This window comes from Mytilus californianus, unplaced genomic scaffold (genome assembly GCF_021869535.1).
Source record: "Mytilus californianus isolate M0D057914Y unplaced genomic scaffold, xbMytCali1.0.p SCAF_9, whole genome shotgun sequence".
In the NCBI taxonomy this organism is placed as follows: Eukaryota; Metazoa; Mollusca; class Bivalvia; order Mytilida; family Mytilidae; genus Mytilus; species Mytilus californianus.
The window spans coordinates 65,646,277-65,668,993 of NW_026262745.1; the positions used below are offsets into that span (position 1 = coordinate 65,646,277).

At 31.4% G+C, this 22,717-nt stretch overlaps 1 protein-coding gene across 1 annotated transcript; it reads right to left on the reverse strand.

Moving 5' to 3' along the window:
• Positions 1 to 1,938: 1,938 nt before the first annotated feature.
• Positions 1,939 to 22,245, reverse strand: LOC127716334 (heat shock 70 kDa protein 12A-like). The gene is made up of 5 exons (XM_052222500.1): positions 21,390 to 22,245; positions 18,346 to 18,645; positions 10,298 to 10,534; positions 9,674 to 9,821; positions 1,939 to 4,611 (listed from the first exon to the last, which is right to left on the reverse strand). Exons 1-5 carry the CDS (start codon positions 22,215 to 22,217, stop codon positions 4,010 to 4,012), a joined length of 2,115 nt encoding a protein of 704 aa, XP_052078460.1. The 5' UTR covers positions 22,218 to 22,245; the 3' UTR covers positions 1,939 to 4,009.
• Positions 22,246 to 22,717: the final 472 nt, after the last annotated feature.

The following is a 22,717-nucleotide window of genomic DNA, read 5'->3' on the forward strand; positions in this document are numbered from 1 at the left end:
AGCCTTATTATTTTATTAGAAGCCTGACAATGGCGACCAATCACTGCTTTTGACAGATAGCACAAGAAAGAAACTTTTGTAGTTTTCCTTTTATTCCTTTACTAGATAAATTATATAGGTTGTAAAATGATACAGTTACTACATATTGTCGAAATGAATCAAAATACTTGATTTAACGATAAAGTACGTTTTATACAGTTTATTTCGGTTTTAAACAACATGTTTATTTATTTCCCTTTTGGCATTCTAAAAGACTTTTTTTTTATGAAAATTTAACTGATTACAATAAAAAATTATAAGAAGTATGTTCAACTTAAATGACTAAAATATTGAATCAGTTATATTTGTGGAATGAAATTTTTCTAGGTACCCTTTGATGACAATGATAAATGAAAGACAGTCCGTGACGGTATAAAATTTATCCTATGTGTCCGAATGCATTACCAATCAAATAAAATCAAATATGAAATTAAAATGCTTTTGGTAACGTAAATCAATACACTCATTAATCGAATATCTGTTAAATCTTATATGGTATTTTATAGTTAAAAATAGAACAACTTTACATTTATTGAAGAAACATTACACAATCCCGCTTAACAAAAAGATGATGTATTTTTTTCGGATTAAAAAACGAGAAAAGAAATAACATTTTACCGCCATAACGATTTCTATATACATTTCTGTATAATACTGGAAATAAACTAAAAATTGCTGAGTAAATCTTATCCAGGATTTGTGTCAATTTAATCTATGAATGTAAAAGTAAATTCCTTTGAATTTAAGAATGTTCAAATAGAAGAGAACAATGATAGACATAATGACTTCTTGGCACGCTCTTCAAGTATACAGCGGTGTGTGATTGTATCAGATTGTAAGTAAAACATACAAAAACTCTGGTACTTCGTACATGGAGAAAAAACTTAATAGTTCGTTGCCTGCGTCATTCAGTCTATACTACCTTTTTCGTGGTAATATTTTGTATATGGCACACAACTAGTTCATTTTCGAATTTAAAACGACATTGTGTGTCTGTAACTTGTATGTTCAATGTACTGTTTTATTTGATGATTTCTCTTATACGAGTGTTGAATTTGAGGCGATATACTTTTACTAAAGTATTAACAATTCCCTAGTAAACAGACAGTTAGCACTCAATTTCAGGTCTGAGGTTCATGGAAATAACAATATACCTCTTAATCGTATGACTGTTGTTTTTTTGTTTTGTTCGACATTAGTTTCGATTACCTTTAATGGGACAGGATTGATCGTTAATCTATGCATCTGTTCATTTTTTCATTGTGAGATAATAAGGCCCCTGAATCAAGGTTTTTATGTGGTATACGTACTTGCTTCACTTATAATCAAATGCACAATATGGATTTATCGTATATCATATCAGGTTGTTTGTCCTATGTGGACTTGTTAAGTTGTTTTTTTTGTCCCCTGAATGCCACCTGATTTTCATTTAACCAGTAAAATGATGAGATGTTTGATGACTGTTTTTCTTTGGGTTTCTGTTTTTTCTTTTGCGTATAGCAACCAATTTAGTTTTATTCATATCAAAATCAACATAGTCAAGAATTATGCTATCGAAAGTTATAGTATGGAAATTGTGTTTTTATCATTTTTTTTTATTACAGAGCTCTTAAATGACCAACATAAAGTGTGTCAAAATGGAAATCTCTCTAAACAATAAGTACATATGATAGAATGTTGAACAGAACGGACCCTCTTTTTATTTTAGACTTCTTTGTTTTTAACAGCTACGTTGAGAATAGGGTAAACGATGTTGGGGGAGGCGGGAACTGGACGTACGTAATCAATTATTTGCAGTAATTAGTTTAAAAAAGGATTTATGTACTCTAACATTTTGGTTTAATGAGTATAAATGATTAAAATAGTACAGAACACCTTTAGAGCGAAAACAACAACATGAATAATAATATTATTTATTGAGAGCACACTATTATATCTACAGTAAAATTTTTAAAGAGCTTTTCATCGTAAAAAAACATAAAATGAGTGGAAAAACAAAAAAGTGAATACAAGTTCATGGTTGTAAGAATGATTAGTATAAGAGTAAACATATATTGTTCTATATATAATTTTTTGAATTGTTATGAAAAATAAACACAAATTATATTTGGCATTTGGCAACTCGTTTAACAATGCTGTCCAAGAAAACAATGTTTTAGTTATACTTATATGTCAACACTTACTTGCGCTAATTTATTCCCTGTTCAAAATTTATCCAAATTTAAAAATAAAAGACCCAAAGATGAGCAAAAGAAAACGTATGCAATAGTATTCTGACAGCTATCTTTGGTAATTTTAACATTATATTGGAATCATATACAATTATTGCCTTCATCAAAAGTTAATACTAAGTACCCAAAATCAATGATGTAGTCATGTCAGGTTTAAGAATTTTTGTCAGATGTTCGGACTCCTTCGGTTTTTCCCTACGATACATGTAGAAACTGGGCCTGGGATGTTACAGCCCATGATAAGCACACACTGTAAAAATCAATTGCAAATGACAAAACTCAGTAAAACGGTACGAAGCACAAATGAAATCAACTAATATAAAAACAATAGACACAAATCACCAATGTAAGAGTACTCTCTGTTCCTGAAAGCTAGTGGAAAGCCAATTAAAACCAACTGATAAATAAATAATGTTTCCCAGACTAAAGTATCAACAAATATACATCCAATGGATTTGGTGTTAGGACGTCATATACAGTCTGATAACCCCATGACTTTGTACAATGGCAAAAAAAGTAAACAGTATCGACAGGATGTATGATCATGGGTACTCTTAACTTTTCATTTATAGAAATGCATACTGTAAATTCAAATATTTTTGCGTGCATTTATTATTGTGATTTATTTTTAGGAATGAACAAGAATGAGAGTTTAATTAATGCAATTTTAGGAAAAGCTACATACAGATAGATGTATCAAATATCAGAATGTGGATTATTTTTTATTGAGACACTCAAGGAGTCGCATTATTCGCATTAATAAAAATCTTGCAATCATTTCAGAATTTACAGTATTTAGATCATCACCAGTTATACCTCTTCGTTTTAATAAAAAAGATCAGCGCTTTTCTTGGAACATATATAGTATCCATTTCTTTTTTCTCAATCAAACTAAAATATGTACTAAGTATAGTGACTATTGATACGATATCTTTAAAAAAACATACCTTCCTCATTGTTTAACGACAGTATGAGGCAATTAAATAAAAAAAACCGAACCGCGATGGGACAGTCAGGTTGTAATTGATCAGTTTGAGTGAAATGCTTTCAAAAGAATGGTAGCTTCAAACACTTCAGTTTTTATTGAATACTTTGACTCTTTTTGCATTTACCATAGAAGAAAAGCGTTCACTTTTTCCCGATAACGCAAAAATTTTGCATGTGCAGAGTTATAAATCTAAAAATTTTTGTTTGTTCAAATAACTTAATTCATGAAAATTCGACAAAAAATGTTTGCCATAGATCGCTAACAACACAATTCACTATATAGTAACTATTTCAAAACAATATTACTCCCGTTTAAATAGTTGACTGTCCCTGAATATCAAACTCGTCCATACAACTTGCAACTCGAAAGAGTCTCATCCTGCATTTTGTAATTCTTTTATTCCATTTGTAATTATGCCCTAAAAAGAAGAAATTAATGTTCTAATTAAATTTTTGCTTAAAAGACATACAATGAATAATGTTATCTTAAAAAACGAAAATAAGACCGTCTTGCAAAAATACAATAATTAAAGAAATTAAACTATTCAGAACTAAATTCTTAAAGGATTGACATTTTGCACATGCTTTGTGTAATGATTTTCTCAGGTGCAAATACATTAGAACAGGACTGTTGTCAAACTATTAAACGTACATACAAACGTTTTGATCAATAATCAGTCAGGCTTTATATGACAATTAATACTAATTTGTTGTCTAATTTTTAAAGATACATTGCAAGTTGTAAAATGGTATTACTGAAAGCCACACAAGGATGCACCCTCCATCACTGCAGTGTTTGATTTTAGAATAATAACATCAACTGTAGGTCCAAGTTTTTGTTTAATAACATCTGTTAGGATAGGTGACAATGAACAATCATGAACAACAAATACCCTCGTAATTTCCTTGTTGATTGCTGGAATAAATGAATCCAGTATTCCTGAAGCATATCTTATTCCACTCTCAAAGAATGATCTGAAGAAAGACGCAGTGATTCTTAATTTATCACTCAAAAGACCTACATTTTTGTTGTAACTTGATTTTCGTATAAGCTCTTCTAAAGGTACGGTCGTTAACGGTTGCAAATGAACAACTGGAATCCATACATAAACAATCCGAGTTGAATTTTGGCTAAAACTTTCTATTCTCATTTCAAAACGGCGTACAAATTCAATATAGTCAATATTTTTCTGCTCTTTTAGAATACTTATAACATCAAAGCCAAACAACTGATTTAAAAAAGAACAAAACTCTTCAACAATTATTGAGTTCCTTTGCCAGCGAGTGCCGCGGTATATTTCCTTCACAATTCTTGGCCATGTCACTTCGTGCACTGTAATATCCGTCGTTCCATCTGAAGTTAAAAACAAATACACTTAGAAATTCAATATTCCAACAATTATACAGCAGGGAATATATGTCTACCCCAATAAAGATGACGAAAACGAGTTTCGTCATAGTAAATTAAAGCACTGTATCCAAATTTTGAAATTATGATAGCTAAGTGTGAATGAATCCAAATGCTTATAGACTAATAACAATATACGTTAGAAAGGCATACACATTAAAAACAAAAGCACAATCATTTAATTTCAATCGAACAAATCAAAATACTTAATTGAAACTCAAATAGTTTTACACTTTTTTGAACTTTTATTCAAACATCAATTTCAAAACGTGGAGAATTTACAATGACAGAAGCTATTTGTAGAGTTTCCAGTAAATATAAGGGGACTTAATGAAGTTTCAGCAACTCGCTTAAAAACCAAAATATAATGTTGATAATTAATTGAACCATAAAAACGAATTGATTAAGAGAACGGACATTGATGTGATTCTATTGATTAACTATAGTTGATTTTTTGCTATTATAATACTAATTGAACTTTTCATTCCAAAAAAACGCTAAAAATGGCTGATTATTGCACAAGAACGCCTGCCAGATGCACACTGGTATTTTAGAGTCTATACGTGAGCTTAGTCTTATGTTAATTGAAAAAACAATCTTACTAAGAGACGGAGAAAGTTCAAACGGAGAGATACCGGATTAGCAAACATTAAGAGTCCCCTATCAACACGATAAGGGGATTTCTCTGGTGCACAAGAAGTTAAACCGGAAAAATAGTCTCTCCTAAATGGACATCCTATCGGTGAACCAATTCATCATTGCGTACATAACATACATTACAACATTGAAAGTATATACATTTTAGCTAATTTAGACTCTTTACCCAAAAGAAATAGTGATTTCCTGAAATGTTAGCTTACCTCTGAGTATAAGAATGCAAGGATTTAAAAGGGAGTTTTAAGAAACGAATGGGGCTTATGCAAATGGCGTCTACTGTGTCTGAAAAAAATATTAAAGAGATTAAAAAAGTGCATCGCTTCTGTTTTCGAGTTTTTAATACTAGTAAATTATATTACAGACCAATCAGAAAAAAACTTTGCAAAACTTTTTAAATAAAGTTATAAAATAATTTAGAATTTTTTGTTATGCTTAGTGGGTGTAAGCAATCAAAGTAGTCGACAAACAGATAGTGACTGTTCAGTAAATCTTCAAATTGTTTAAACGATACAACTCGTATCATATAAAAATGTAATTTACAGTTAGTATTAAAGGTTGCACTTTGTAAATACAGCTGTTTCACAAAACACGCCTCTTCTGGGGAGATATATAATATTCATAGATATTTACTTTTGTTTACCTACTGGTTTCCAGATATGATCTCTATGTTTCATCTCGTAGAGTAATGTTACCAGTATAAATACATATGGGTAGCGGAGAAAATGAATTCTGAAGGAAGACCTAAAGTAAAGGGAGGTGTAGTACATAATTTTAGTATAAGTTTGAACACTTTGAAGTTCGGGGGCATATAAATGTTGCAAAATATACCGCACAGCACTATGTTTTGACATTTGAAGTGCATATGAGCTTTCCATTCTAGGATATTTTTTTTTACGAAACTTCATAGTAAAAGTGGTACACTTTTAGCCGTAAAAGGAGTTTCTATGGGAAACCGCATTGTCTATATTTATAGAAGTGCAACCTATATTGGGTAAAAAAAGAGAACATGTAGAATTTCACCAAATCTGGTTTATCTTCAGAGTCTTTATGAAATTAACTCAAATATAAAGTTTTATAAATATTTCATGAAGATTGAGAAAATCCTGGGCCTTTACTATGATGACTCAGCATAAATTCATAGTGTACAACATACCTAAAGCCCTGTGTGTAAAGTAAATTCTTAATATATGCACATTTGTAGTTCAAATTGTTTAGCAGTGCTTATATTTACTCTTCGCAGTCATTGAAACATATAGATCCTAAATGAATATTGTTGTTGGGATGTTTTTGTCCAGTCAAAAACCTATGAGTAAGCCGTAGCACCTGAATGTGCTTTCTTGTGACTAAAGCATAAAAAAATACAAGTTAGAGATACAAAAATACATCAATAAATCTTACAATATCCCAAAATAGTACTTAATATTCCATATTTACAGAAACAGTAGAAATAATAGCAAATTTGAGGCCCCAGGAGCAAAAAAACAAAGAAAAATTCCAAACCCATGGGTCATAAAACAGATATTTTAACCTGTAAAGGCTATGATTTTATTATTATAAAGGTCTTTTGTATAGAAAACAGTAACTGTGCTTTGAATTTATGCAAAAAACAGATTTCAGCAGTCAGTTCTATAGAACTTTTAGTAAATTCATATATCAGACTGGTAACTTCATATATACAAATTTTGCAAATATGGCTTTGTTTAAACAATTCTAGTTCATATATAAGTCAAGTTATGTTAGAAAGATAATAAGAAATAATATTATTGTGACAAGAATTCTAAACTGACCATTTTAGGTAGAAATTGTTTACTTTTATAAATAAATAGGCATACAGTAAGATGTGGACAGGAGACATAGGGAGGATTGAATAACTTTATGTAATCTTGAATATAGTAATGATTAACTACTTAAACTTTACATTTATAGTATTCTGATATACTTTCAGTATGTTATCATAATAGTTTAATACAGTTTCTAGGTTTTTTATGTCAGAAAATATGCACATAGGGTAGGCTGACATTAGTTAAAGTCTTGTTTTCAAATTCTTCAAAATACAAAATTGGGTGGGGAATAAAATGTACTGTAAAAGAAAATTTAGAGCATATGTAGTGATTTTTTTAGGCTATGATTCTGAAAAATAAATATTGTTGTGAGAAAAAGTGTTTTTCAAGATTTGTCTATTTGAATAAATGTTAGTATATGTTGCACTTTGTAAATACAGCTGATCATAAACCACGCCTCTATTGGAGAGATATATAATATTCATAGATATTTTGATTTGTTTACCTGCTGGTTCCCAGATATGATCTATATGTTTCATCTCGTAGAGACATAACTCGGGAATGTTACCAAAATAAATACACATGGCTGGCGTCTTAATTGAATTCGAAGGAAGACCCAAAGTAAAGGGAGGAGTATTACAGAATTTTAGTATACGTTTGAACTCTTAGAAGTTCGGGGCATATAAATGTTGAAAATATGCCGAACAGCCCTATATTTTGACCCTTGGAAAAAATAGAAGTGCATATGAGCTTTCCATTCTAGAATATATTTCTTTTCGAAACCTCAATGTAAAAGTAGTACAGTTGTAGCCGTAAAAGGACTTCCTATGGGAAATTGAATTGTCTTTATTTACAGAAGTGAAACTATAATAATTCAAAGTATTTGTAAACATGAAGTCATCGCCTTGCAACTTTATGATAAGTTTTAAGGTACAATGAAGTTTCCGAGAAAATATTCAATAACTCAGATAAACTCCTGTTTCGCATTTTACTTCTACTTCTATATAATAGAATCTTTTGATATTAAGTATGGAACTGGAGAGAGGGAGTTTCGAAATGACAAACAGGCCGACGGGGAAGGCAATACAGATTAATAACCACCAACTCTAGGAATAATGCATGTAAGATTTTCACCATCGTATCGTTATTCATATCGATTAAAAAAGAAATAGAACATTGCTGGAGTAGTTCTAAAAATTTAATGGTTGATACAGCGCACCATAAAGGAAACAACAATTAGGACTAAATTTTAGTTTTCAGGCAACCGCATATCCAATCTAAACCTACCTTATCAATAGACTTATTCTTCAATTTCTATATTTGTTTCTTTTCGGGAATTATTGCATTGTGATAATGTTACTTATAATATACATATGATACAGGAGACAAAACATGTCAAATAAGTCGACAACAAATATTTTCTGATCGTAGAACACTGTACGAAAAAAATCACCACAAAGCTTGTGCTAGATTATTGTGACCTATATCAAACATAACCGAAATTAGTGTAAAGTTATATCGCCTTATACCCGATGTAAAGCCATTAGATGTATTTATTCATTGGTTTTTACTATGATCAAAGAAATAAAATAGTATAAAAGAGAGGCTGAAGATACCAAAGGGAAATTCGAACTTATAAGTCGTGGACAAACTGACAACGCGATGGAAAATACTAAACTATGATTCATGAAAAGTCAATATGCTGCCCCTTTGCTGATTTTAAATCAATGTAGTTTTAGTATATCAATTTTTCATAAAAGTGTATGAATAAGTTTTGGCGGTACTTATGATATATTTAAGAAATAATTCATGGAAGCCATAACTTTGTTGAAAATTTACACATAGCCTGGGCAGTAATATTCGAATTTTATCCTGAGCGTTAGCAGTTTACAGTAGTGTAAAAGCACAACATATATGTGACGTAAGCATTCACTGAAATGTGTGTTATTGAATGATAGGACATCATCAGTATATCTGATGAAAGTGAGATTGAAGATCTTTGCAAGAGGCTTCTTCAAAAGGTTCTGTATGAAATCTGCTCCATATGAGTACAAAAACAAATCGACCTGTAGGGACACTGCACAATTAGTACCTTTGGTAATATCGACTGCCTGTTGAAATATCAATACACCAATTGTGTATTGGTTGCTGGAATTAGTGTGGATCTTTACAAAGCATAAACTGTCTTAGTCAAATATATCGTTCTTGATAAGGACTCTTTGTGAAGGTTATGAAACAGTATAACTTAGGTGTATAGTTGTCTCAATGGCAATCATATCACATCTCCTTATTTTTATAAAGACGGGAGATTTTCGTCGTTTTTTTAAAAGGAAAAAAGAACGGATTTGTGATTTTTTTTATATATTCTCTTTCCTCAATTATGTAAAGTATATGAAGGTTTTCCTGTTTTGTTGAAAATTCCAAGTTCTTTAGTAAGACTTTCCAAATGTTTTTTTTTGGATATAAAACAATATTGTTTGAAAGCTTTGTCTGCTGGATCGATAGACTTGTCTGGAAAACTGTCCAAAAGTTTATTTGTACACAATTGTGTTTCTGTATACTATACTTACCTCCTTCATCAAAGATCAAATATTTACAACCTATATCTCGGTGTGTACCGCGCCCTTCACGTTGTAGATTTCCGTACATGTATTCACAATATACAGCGAGAGCATCCGGTTCTGTAGTAATAGTAAACTGTTCGTTTGAAAAGTTTGCCTGCAAGGATAAAATTATCTACTTTACTACTTAATTTGCTTAATTTTCGCTTTTTCCATTTGAATTACATTTTTGAGCATTGACACTGCCGATACATATAACTCATTGGTGTTCGAGAACTAACGACATATGAAGTTTTTTTAGTTTGAGGTATGTAGACTACGAATGGATGAAAGGGATATTTTTAAACTCACAACTATGCCAAAGTATTTTCATTGATATGAAGTATTATATAGCTCATGGTGTTTTGCTAATATTTATATACATACTTTAACGGAAAGAGCATATAAATGACCGGAAATTTCAAAGTATCTACGTATATAAAGGTACAGAAAGAAACTTCATCTAGTGAATAGTGTTGCCGGTAAAAAGATTTGTTACGTGGAACAATTCTATTCTGACAATCATGATAATTAGTTTACTGAATATAGCTGTTTCTCTTTACTTGCACTCATGCATTAGAGTATTGTGCTTACCTTTGTTGCAGCATCGCGTATGAACTGTTCTACCTGAGTTCCACAAATATGCGGAACGGTTAGCACCAAAAAAATATCGTCCATATAGAATTTTTTTCTATGTAACATACATTTAAAACAAGTTTTGTTTATGTAACTAATGACAGCTGCATACACATCCAATGCTTTCATTTTCTTTGATGTACCTCCAACATCATTCCTTGATTCTGTCAACAAAGTATCCTTGGTTAATTCGTCCTAAAATATTTACAAATTAAAAACTTAATTAAAAACTAACTTTCACAAACGTTTCTTAAAAAAATAACTGTAAAATGCGCATTGAAAATTGGTTATGAAAAAAGTCAACAAAATCGCTTGTAATGCATCCATGTTTAACCTGATGTTGCATCGGCAAGATTCCGTTTTTAATTCTGGTAATGTATATCACACTTATTAGTAAAAAGTAGTGTTACATTTTCCCAGCATTAGATTGGCCTTTTGTGTACCCAAGGCAGGTGAAGGAAGTCAACTTAGGAGTGTTGTGATTGGATGTAAGGGTACAATATATTTGTTTAGTTATCTATGAATAACTGCAGTGTGTATATTTACAATATAAATTTTGAAACCCATTGAAATATTTTCTAGAGAATTATTCGAAAAGACTTCCTTAATTTTATAAATTTGGTGTAAAATGACGGTGGGCATGGATAACATAAAGAAGCTCCGTCGAAAGTTGGTCATGATACTATTTGGTTTCAATTTTTAAAACAGAATAATAAAGTACTAACACCACACATAACTGTTTTGTCCAGGTTTTTATTATAAAAAAGTAATAAATTAAGAAAATGTTAGTATTGTTGCCTATGGCAGAATAAATACTACCGTTTTCCCTATTATGTGAATTGAACGAGGTCAAAACGGAAGTTATCCGTGCATTGGTCATTCTTATCATACTTTACGAATATACAATGATATATTTTATCTTTTGAACATATTTGTTATTAAACAATGAGAAATAGTTTCATTATAAAATTGGTTTTAGTTGTGAATGAAAATATACTTTATAAATTTGGTGCGTCCGAAGCACTTTTGTGGTTTACTTTCAACTTAACTCAAACCGAAAATTTATATAGCCATTGATATATAAATCCTAAAATGCTTAAAAGCAATAAATACAAATTGGACCTTAAAAGAATAGATATACCCACATTAAGGCACTGTTTTCTGAAAGAGTTTCACGTTGGTTTCTTGATAATTTCTTAATTTATCAACACAGAGTTACAGAAAAAAGTATAACATGTCAGTACTTATGCACTTATTGCTGAATTGATAAAAACATCAATGAACAGCAGTCAACTAGCTAATGCCGTTTTAAACAAACAGATATTGAAATTAAATGTCCAATTAACGACCATTAATTTGTATCGGTAACTAAAGTTGATAATGTCATTCTTTATTTGTAGTGAACTCTCATATCGATCATTGCCATTAGAAATTTATCATTTTGTGTTATTTTCAAATAACCTCGACAATTAAAGGCACCAAACAACGTCAGTATAAATTTCTAAATTTAAAATGAATTTCGTTTTGTCATGCCGAAAAATGTTATAGCTTCCTATACATGCTATACGGTACTGTTTTTACTCGTTATCGAAGGCCGACCTGGATAGTTGTCTCATCGGCAATCATACAACATCTCCTTATCTTTATATTTAAAGTTCAAATTGAAGTCTCGTCACGACGTTTTACTCATGCAACAAATCGAACCATATCCAATGTTTTAATTAAACCCGGGATGAAAAATACAGGTGGAGGGTAAGTACTTAGATTAATCTTTTGTAAAAAGGTTAGAAATGAATAGTGGATATTTAAATTGCATTGTGCATCATTTATTACATCGATAAAGTTGAAAAACATTATTATGTATTGCTATAAGTATTTGGCTAAGTTCCATTTGTTAGATATTTCTCTTACCAATTCAAAATATTACATCTTACTGCAATTCTTTGGACCTATATTGGTGCTCGAATTACAGAATTTTCAACCCTAACAGGTGACAAATCCACCCCGCCCCCTACAAAAACAAAAAAAAACTCTGAAAAACATATCAGACCAGATATATTTATCAACAGAATTATTGCATAAACTGATCTAGAATGTCGTTTGCCTAATCCTTATATTACTTTCACACATAAATAATGATTTATAAAGTGTTCGTTTGTATTTTTTACATCAATGCCTTTGGTACTGGACTCGCAGTTCAAGAGGTTATTATTAGCTAAGTAATCAGTTGCCATTGACATTATTTATAACATACACTTCTATAATTTAAGCTAGTTAACTAAAAAAGGTATTAAGAAACATAGTTTCAGTTTCGTTAGCCAAAGTTGACCTTGGATGGTTTTGGTTATACTTTTTATGCCTCTCTTGTTCACAGCAGTTCGATAATTTATACATTCTACGCATTTGGTTTTCGGCGTTTCTGGTACATGATAATCTAGAAAAGCGGCATATACGGACAGTATTTATCAACTTGATGTATTATTTTCATGTGATACGTGTTATTCCCTTCAAAGGCTAATGATAGTAATTCACAGCGGTGAAATCTCAAAGTATAGATAAAAGTTGCTTATATATTAATAATCTATGTAAAAAGACGATATAAAAGCCCAATAGAGCTTATGCTTTCTTTAAACTGATATTCGTCTATAAATAAAGCCTTTGAAATTTAAACTTGAAATCTTCAACACACTAATATTTTTGAAAAATAGGTAAAAGGATTCAGCGATTTTATTCATAAACCATTTTTATGTGGATTTGAATTAGGTCTCACACTTTTTGTTGTGGTTCGTATTATTCTAAAAATTATTTTCATATAATAATTGTAAGTAGGATAGAGTGTTTTTCCCTGATGATATTAAGGCCACATCGATTTGATGTCTAGTTCTTCAGACAACTGCTTCATTAAATATGGTGCGAATGAGCGAAATTTGTTTGATTTATTTTATTTTAAATGGAGTTTTTGAAGGCGAGTGCTCTACGAGAGAAGCGAGTGAATTTAAAGAAGTTCATGGGAATTTTCAATTCATTTCATGATTTTCATCCAATGTCCATGATCAAACAAGGATCTGTTGATGACGATGATTCTAACATATGTTGATGTGTTTGTGGTCATCTAACGAAAAATTTAATGTTTGCAACCTGGAAGCATCATATCGGATAACTGTGTGTTATCGACAATGAACCGACACAATTGCATGTTGTCATCCTGATTTTTGACTTTTTATTTACAAATCCATCTATTACATGCGCGTTTGATACGATTGGAGCATTAAACGCAACAAAAAAGCGTCCAGTATTTGAAAAAAAAATTCAAGGAAAAACTTGTTTTGGAGCGGCATGCGGACTACTTTGCAGAAGCGATAACTATTTTTTTTAAAGTAAATTTCACCAAATCAGGAGCGTGAAAATCCAAAGAACTAGGAATCAAATTGGCGTGGCCTAAGTACCAAATGAGATAAACAGAGATAATCTAACTGCTATCAAACGTAAAGGACACAATCACAGCATAATATGACTGAAATAGACATTATAGCGGAGATACACAACCGGTATTAATTACAACAGAAATATGATGACACTTTTACAACCCATTTTGTGTAATACGTTGTGTACTTACCTATCGATTCAGTTTTCATAGAAAATGATTAAATACCGCAAATAGAAAATAGTTTTAAAGATTGTTTACATAAGTCTATTTATATCTTTTAATTTAAGTAGTAATTAAATGTTAAGATGTTTGTCCAATCTTTATGCAGTACCAGCCCTGCAATTTCATTGTAAAACTACACTTGATTAAATCTATGTCTGAACTGGTTATTATACGGATAATTTAAATAAACTAATGTGTATAAATCTATGTCCGATCACTAAATGTGTTGACAATGAGATAAAGCTAACAAGCGTCAGATATATTGCTATTTTATAGGACCTGGATCCATGTAAACACTGACCACTCTACAACAGCATATAAGAACAAGTGAAACAAACCTTGATTTAAACACCTAGGTTATCCGATGGAGAATGTCTGTCATGAAGTAGTCAAAATTAATATTTGATGAGGCGGCATGGCATTGTAACATTATCATCCTTTACAACAGACAAAATATAGCTGATCTGAAAGGTATACCATGTCTACTTCTACCATAAATCATGTACTGTGTTACAATCCTAGATTAAGCCGACCATGAAAGACAAACCTCGACTAACGAAATCTATAACTTATATAGCCTAGTTGGTCGAGTGGTCTAGGGCGTTGGGCACAGAGCAGAATTGCCACGAAGCATGGGTTCGAATCCTCCTGAGGGAAGAACAAAAATGAAGCATATTTGCAGATCTAACATTATAGGTTGCCCTTCTGTAAATATAGACAATGCAATTTCCCATAGGAACTCCTTTTACGGCTAAAACTTTGCCAATTTTACTATGAAGTTTCGTAAAAAATTATATCCTAGATTGAAAAGTTCATATGCACTGCTATTTTTTCCAAAGGTAAAAACAAAGGGCTGTGCGGCATATTTTCAACATTTATATGCTTCGAACTTCTGAGAGTTTAAACTTATACTAAAATTCTGTACTACCCCTCCCTTCACTTTGGGTCTTCCTCAGAAATAATTTGGCTGCTATCGATGTGTATCTATACTGGGAAAATTCCCTAGTTGTGTCTCTGAGATGAAAAATAGAGATCAGATCTGGGAACCAGTAGGTAATCAAAACAAAATATCTCCCAAAAGAGCTGTGGTTTGTGAAACAGCTGTATTTACAAAGTGCAATATATACTAACATTTATTCAAATACTCTAACATTTGTTTTACTGTACATTTAATACAGTCAATCCTGTTTCAATCTTTAAAGAATTTGAAAACAAGACTTTAATTATTATCAGCTTACCCTATATGCACGTTGTCTGAAATGAAATACCTAGAACTTTATGAAACTATTCATTTAATAAATTGAAAGCATTTCAGAATACCATAAAAGAAATGGTTCATAGTTAATCATTCCAACATTCAAGATTATATAAAGCATTCAATCCTGCCTCTGTCTCCAGTCCACATCTTACTGTATCCCCATTTATCTAAGAATTTCTGCCTCTAATGGTCAGTTTAGAAATTTTGTCTCAATAATATCATATCTAACTTTAAATCTAACATAACTGGCTAATTTATTAACAAAAAGCGTTTAAACAAAGCCATAGTTGCAAAAGTTGTATGTATGAAGTAACCTGTTTGATGAATAAATTCATTAAAAGTTTTATAGAACTGACTTCTAAAATCTGTTATTTGTATAACTTCAAAGCAAGGTTATTGTTTTCTTTGCAAAAGACCATTATACTAATAATATCATATCCTTTACAGGTTAAATTATCTGTTTTATGAACATCGAGTTAGGGATTTTTCTCTGTTTTTTGCCACTGTCTCATAATCGCTAAATAATTATGCTTTTTCTACGAATATGGAATATTTAGTATATTTGTAGGATCGAACACACTGTTGTTAGTTTTATATAGGTATATTTTTGTCTCTAGCTTATATTTGTTTTATATCACGATCACAGTCAGGTGTTCATGGTGTTACGACAGGACAAAAACACCCCGAATACAATGTTCATCAAGGATATATGTGTTTCAATGACTGCGAAGAGTAAATATAAGCACTTCTTATCAATTTGAATACACATTATTCATATATTTTGAATTTACTTTGCATACTGGGCTTTAGATAAACTATTCATACTGTAAACTGTGAATTCATGCTGAGTCATCATATATAGATTTTCAGAAAATAACCGTATCAATGATATTTCATGTCAAAGCAGGAGTTCTGCCTTGTGGGATCCCAGAACGAAATGTCCACTAGCAGTGACATTGACCCATTCGTTTTAAAACAAATCAAAAATGCATATCTACTGGTATCCCAGACCAGTTTTTACTATACACAAGAAACAGAATCTAAAACTGTAAAAAGAAACTGCTATGAGAGTCTGGTTTGGTTCTTTGTTCGATACTTGTAAAATGAACAAATTTCGACGTTAATAAACTAAAATGAGTAGAAACAATAATTTCTGGATTAAGTCAAACCAACAGGTAATTTACACTTTAATAGAGCTTTCTTACATTTTGACGAAAGGTACGAACGAAAGTAAAGGAAGCATGTATTACAATCACACGATAACCTAAATATTCTTATGTTTTATCCGATAAACCGGTCTTCTATTCTGAATGAAATAGATCTAATAAAATTTAAGCATATCGCAAATAAAAAACGCATTTAATATCTGAAAATAAGGATAACTAGTTCAAAATACATTTACGTCCGATACGTTGCTTATGTTAACCACGATTTCACACATTTGCGCGAGAATTGTTCAAGCATGCTTTTTGTAAATGATATAAACATGGACTTATAATAAGTCTCTAGTTTAAATTATTAACATTTAAATGAAATTTTTGCAGTACAACAAAGTTCACGATTATTTAAAAAAAATTTTTGATGAGAATGCCATCAACGGGGACATGAAGATTTGCCACTTACAAACACTGCAAAGTATGGAAAATGTATTTAAAACTAGGCGTGAGAGAAGGAACAAAAAGATTTTATGCTGAAGTTTTTTCCAATAATTTAGAGGTTAAATGTTAAATAGAAAAAATGACCACACTTGCGATGATATGAAGCAAATGTGAAAAGGAATAAAAACCAAATACACCCCTTGAATCAAATAGTCGTTGCCTATATTTCCCAAAAATGGTTTTTATAGTCTTGATATTCAGTTAATGTTAGATGCAAGACCTATTCGATTTCATTCTCTTAAACGTCGTTGATTAGTTTAAAATCATGTATTACTTGTGTACTAATTAGTTGTGCATTTAGCATTTACAGAAGATGTTAACACGAGTGAACATGTGATATACTATGCCAATTCAAGGGGAATAATTAACACATAAACACTCACAAACAGCTTTGATTTAGACATAGGACAAATATTTACGAGATGACAGCCAACCAACAAATATATGATCATCAACTCAATGCAAATAGAGTTCAATAGGAACGTGATGTAGCCCACACTGTATAATAAACGATAGGTGGTCCAAAACAAAAACGACAAACAAGCAACAAGTTATACCGAGAAAAAACAACCAATAAAATTTAGGTGTCGCAGAAGGTTAAGTCGTCTCTGTCTTTGGCATAATTGTGCATATAATTGACCAAGTCTAGGAATATGTGTGCCGAGTAGAGACCGATTGAGTGCACTCCACTCCTATATCATTTTGAACATCTGTTGATTAAACGAGTCCAGTAATATATTTCGGGTGTCATTTTTTGCCAATTGGGAAGTTATTTTTATCTTTTATGTGGGGAGCCAATACATTTTTTTCATTGGTGTATTCGTAGGTTCGTTAATTGAAAGAAGTAATATTTTAATTCATTTGTGTGTGTGTGGTGGGGGAGGGGGGGGGGGGGGGGGTAATTTAGCACAATTTGGTATTTTGTCTGTGTTAAGCAAACTCTGTTGAATTAGCACCATCACCCTGTTTTTTTTTTATTTTTACATCGAACGTTACGAAAGTCTTATGTTGAATGAATATTAAGATTGTTATATGTTGTTGCATATAGTGTTTTGGTTTTTGATGGGCAACCAATAAGGCGGAACACAGTCTTAGTCCTATGATAGCCTTGACAAAGATTACATCAATATGTCAAATTTTGCGAGTATTCAAAATAAAGGATCCCTCAAACGGATCTCACATATGATTCGTCAAGCGTACGTACCTTTCGTCAAATTGTAAGAAAGCTCTGATGTTTTCTTTTTTTTACAGTAATGGATACAAACTACCTACATCAATCATTTCAATCTGGAACTACATTGAACATGTAGAAATATGCAAACCAGCAATGTACGACTTTTTTCATATTTAAGGACGGTTTAAATTCTGATTTTTAAAAAGCATTTGTCACCACTGCTTGATGCGCATTTCAACAACAAAATACAATACAATATTTACTAACCTGCTTTTCAAAAAGTATTTTCCAGATGTTTTCAAAATAGTACCAGTTGGTGAAAATATCAGATCTTTTCTCTTCGAACTCCAATTTATCTTCCAAATTAAAGCAATGAACTTTTCCATTTGGTTTCAAAACAACATCGACAGACGGTTTATCGTCAGTTGTACATGTATGGACACATAAACGAAGGACAAAATTACTCACGAAGTCTTCATAATCGCTTTTCAAACAGTGAGCAGCTCTGATTTTGTTTGGATGTATTTTTATAACCACAACTTCAGGTCTTTTGTGTCTATCCTGAAACTATTTAAAGCCAACAGATTATTCATACCATAAACTTACAGGAACTAGCTTGAAATTGCGTGTACCTGACAACTTTATGAATTCATTTTTGACTTCAAAGGAAATTCTAAACATAGTACCAATTTAAAATGAATGATGATGCCATGTTAATGTAAAACATGTAAAGAAGGAATAGTTGAACACGTGTATTCTATCTGAATGTGCACATATACAGCTTCTTAAACATGTTAAATTCAAGGAAAAAGATAATAAAAAATCAGCAAAATGAAACAGAAAAAGTAATAAAAAAAAATTTCTTTCGCAAAAAAAAAAAAACCCTTAAAAACTCCCATCGAAATGACCAAAATGAAAAAAAAAAAATGTAGCCGAAAAAAAAATATGAAATTGCGCAAGATATGGCCACCTTTAAAACCTGCTACATCTAACATTTGAAAAAATAATGCAGACTTTTTAAGACAAACGGAGCAACTTGAGAATTTGCAATTCGGCTTCATTCCAGATTAATTCAGGCTCATGTACTAAATAGGTGTAAACAATTTAGACACTGCCATAAAAGATTTACAGACTCTGAAGGGAAGGAAAATACAGATGGAAATATTGATTGTTCCCACTATTGCAGCCCCCGTTACATAATCGAATGATATACAATACTGCTAAACTGCCATACCTCAGTGGAATTAGATGTGCGCATCCGGTATACAACATGGATACATTCAAGATTTCAGTTTTAATAGGTTCTGATTGTTACTTGGCTATAGCAGAAGACAAAGTTATCTGTGGACCATGCCCGAATGCAGCAAAATTGAAATTTGGAGACTTGCTTTCTGGACCAATGATAGACTGAACTGGACCCACATCCCCAGTTTTAATGTTAAACGTCCTGATACAACACAAAACGGATTTGGGACGTTTTTGGAAAATCGAATCTAAGGGAGACGTATCTGTCGAATCAATGAAATTTAATAAACTGTTATCAGAAGTATTAATCAGCCAGCATAACAATTAGGAACAACCGATATATTACAAAACTTCCCGGAGTTGACTAGAAATCAGATCATTACAAAACGCCATATACTTGGTTTATTACACTCATTGAGCAGGGAACCAGAAATGATGAAAGTATATGGAGCCATTCGCCTATCAACTAAATCGTTATTTTTGAAGAAAACTTAAGGATTATGGACCAGAAAGTAAAATTATTCCGAGAAAAACACTGAGTAAAACTAAATCCAAGTTTAAGATTCAAAAATTGACTTAATAGAGACTGTAACTAGTGCGTCGTAATTTTGATAATGATCTTAGTGATTAGACAGTTCAATGATTTCTGTTTTATTACATGGACTTTAAATGGTTAATTATCATTTCACATTTTGCATATTGAATAGTTTTTGATAATATTAATTTCATTTTTTGGCGCCCCCAGTGTCAAGGATTAGCCGCTTTTCATTTACTTTATAACTAACGTCACTAACGTTATCTATTGTACAACATAACGTTGCCTTTTTCGCAAGCAGTGATTACACGAATAAAATGTGTATGTAACACAAGCCTTGTCAATTCAAAGCCAAGAACTAGCCACAACCTTCACGATAGTTTCATTTGAAGTCTTAGCATACAATAGTATATAAATAAATTTCAAAAATTACTTATTTTTTTAATTATAAGGAAACTGTATTAATCTATGTTGAAATTAAAGTCGTTCTAATTTCAGATGCTTATATTTGATTGATGAAGTTATTTGACTTTTTTATTTCTTTTGCTTCATATATCAACAGTAATTGTTTCTTAAAAAACATTGTCTCTTAGATCAATAAAATTAAATGTTATTTTACCTGCACCTTTGATCCCTTTTCAATTTATGTACCATTATATAATGTTTACAATATGCAGAAATCAATTCAATTAGCTCTTTTTCGATAAAATCGCCTCGGAGGATTGTCCACCTTGTTTGTGGAGTTATAAAGAGGTCACTTTTACGTTTAGGTTAGACAATACTTGGTCATGTTTTATGAAGATTTAAAGCCCAAGGCGAAGTCAAGGGTTTTAAATGTTCATAAAATATGACCAAGTATTGTCTGACCAATTTAGAACATATTCACCCCTTCCAGTGACCCTACAAAATTATCCTTTCCCAATGTATTATTCAAACCTTTTAATTCACTTTTTATAATGAAGTGTTTACTTGGTTAAAAAAGGAATGTATAACATAGGTAATGATCATTTCAATTGATGGAATGAAATAGCACTGACATAGTTTTGTGGGGACAAAACGAATAAATTGTTCAAACATTGAGTTTGTCTTCTGCTTCAGGTAAAATATATATATGCTTATATACCTTAAATTTCTTGATTTTAATAAGCACGCAATGTTTTATAAATCAGCTTTGATGAATGTACATTTATTGTAGTTTTTTCGAAAAAGAAAATCCTTTGCTTTATAATTCAGAAGTCTGACATTGTTTTCTTGGAAAGCCATGTACTATGAAAATTAAAAGGGAAAAAACTGACTTTTCATTGAAATAGAAGGGGTGAGTATGTTCTAAAATTGGTCTACAATGAAAAGTCATTCATTTATAGCATTTTATAGTGCACATAAAGCCATGTGCTAAGAAAAATAGAAGGGAAAATACTGATTTTCCATAAGACGAGAATGGGTAAGTATGTTCTAAGCTTTTTAAATAACGTATCCAATGACCTTTCGTTTGTCACTTTCATACCCTGCAGTTGTATAATAAGTTACTTACCTCTAGCGATCCATGAACTGATGTTATTGTTGTTGACGAAACTAAGTGGGGAACAAAAGTTGGCGGGCGTTGTATATCAATATAGCTTCGTACACTTTCCTCGTTTATCATTTGTTTCCCTTCTCTTGCAGCTCTGAATGCTTCATTTGCGTCTGATGAACTAGCAGCAGCATCAAATATTTTGCGTCTTGTTTTAGTTTGTGCAACATTATGTTCTAAAGTGGTTTCCTCTTTACTGATAACATCTTGGAAAATATTCCAATGTTTTTCAAATTCATTGCTTAGTATTTGTGATTGACTTTGAATTGAATTGATCAGATATCGTTCCTGCATCATGACCTTCTTTTTCCCATCTTGATATCTAGTTATTTCTGATAACTCAATGGTTTTCAGTTTTGATAAATCAATATTAAATGTTTCAATTGTTTTGTTAATCATTTCCGAGTAGCTTTTATTTTTTTCAATGCACATATTATATCCCTCACTCAATTCGATCATGTTGTGCGTGGTATGTGTTTTTGTAACACACAATGAACAAATGGCATCTTCACAATCCTTACAGTAAAGACAGCATAATTTTCCGTCATGAACAATGCAGCTTATGGATGTCAAGTCAGGTTTGGCTTCCAAATCATCCGAGGTTATGTCTTTTAATGTCACTATTTTGTGCTTGTCAGCAAGTTTTATTTTAGGATGGATCCTTTCCTTGCATTTACTGCACATAAACAGCTTACAGTCAAGACACTTCCACTGTATTTGAAAACATACTTCGCATAACTCACAAGGTATTTGAACTTGTCCCTTTGGTAAACTTTTTGATAACGACATTTCTTATCTAGAAATGATCACTTTTTTCCCGACCTTGAAGCGGATTAAACTTCCTTGTTAAAAATGACGTCAGTCTTAACTTGACTGTAACTGTTAAATATACCTGGTGTATGACACAGGTAAACAATGTTGTGTAGACAGTTGTCACTTAACCCTAACACTTCGGCTTGCATAAAGAAATATGCCTTTGATATTTAAAAAAAATAAATGGTGTCTAGTTGATAGTTTTAACTCATGAATGCAATTTTGTATATTACTAGCATAATTGCCGGGTTATGTTTTTAGTAATGAGAGGCAGGTTATAAATAGAAAAGAGAACGCATCGAATTCTCCTTAATTTATTTCACATAAGGATTATTTTGAAACATCTTTCCATCTTTAAATTCAAAGTTCCACAAGAACCTTTGGATACTTTGAGTTTCTTGAAATATTGCAGCTTATGTCTTATAATATGGCTAAATAATAAATGCCTAATGTTAACTTAAAACTGCTAGATTAAC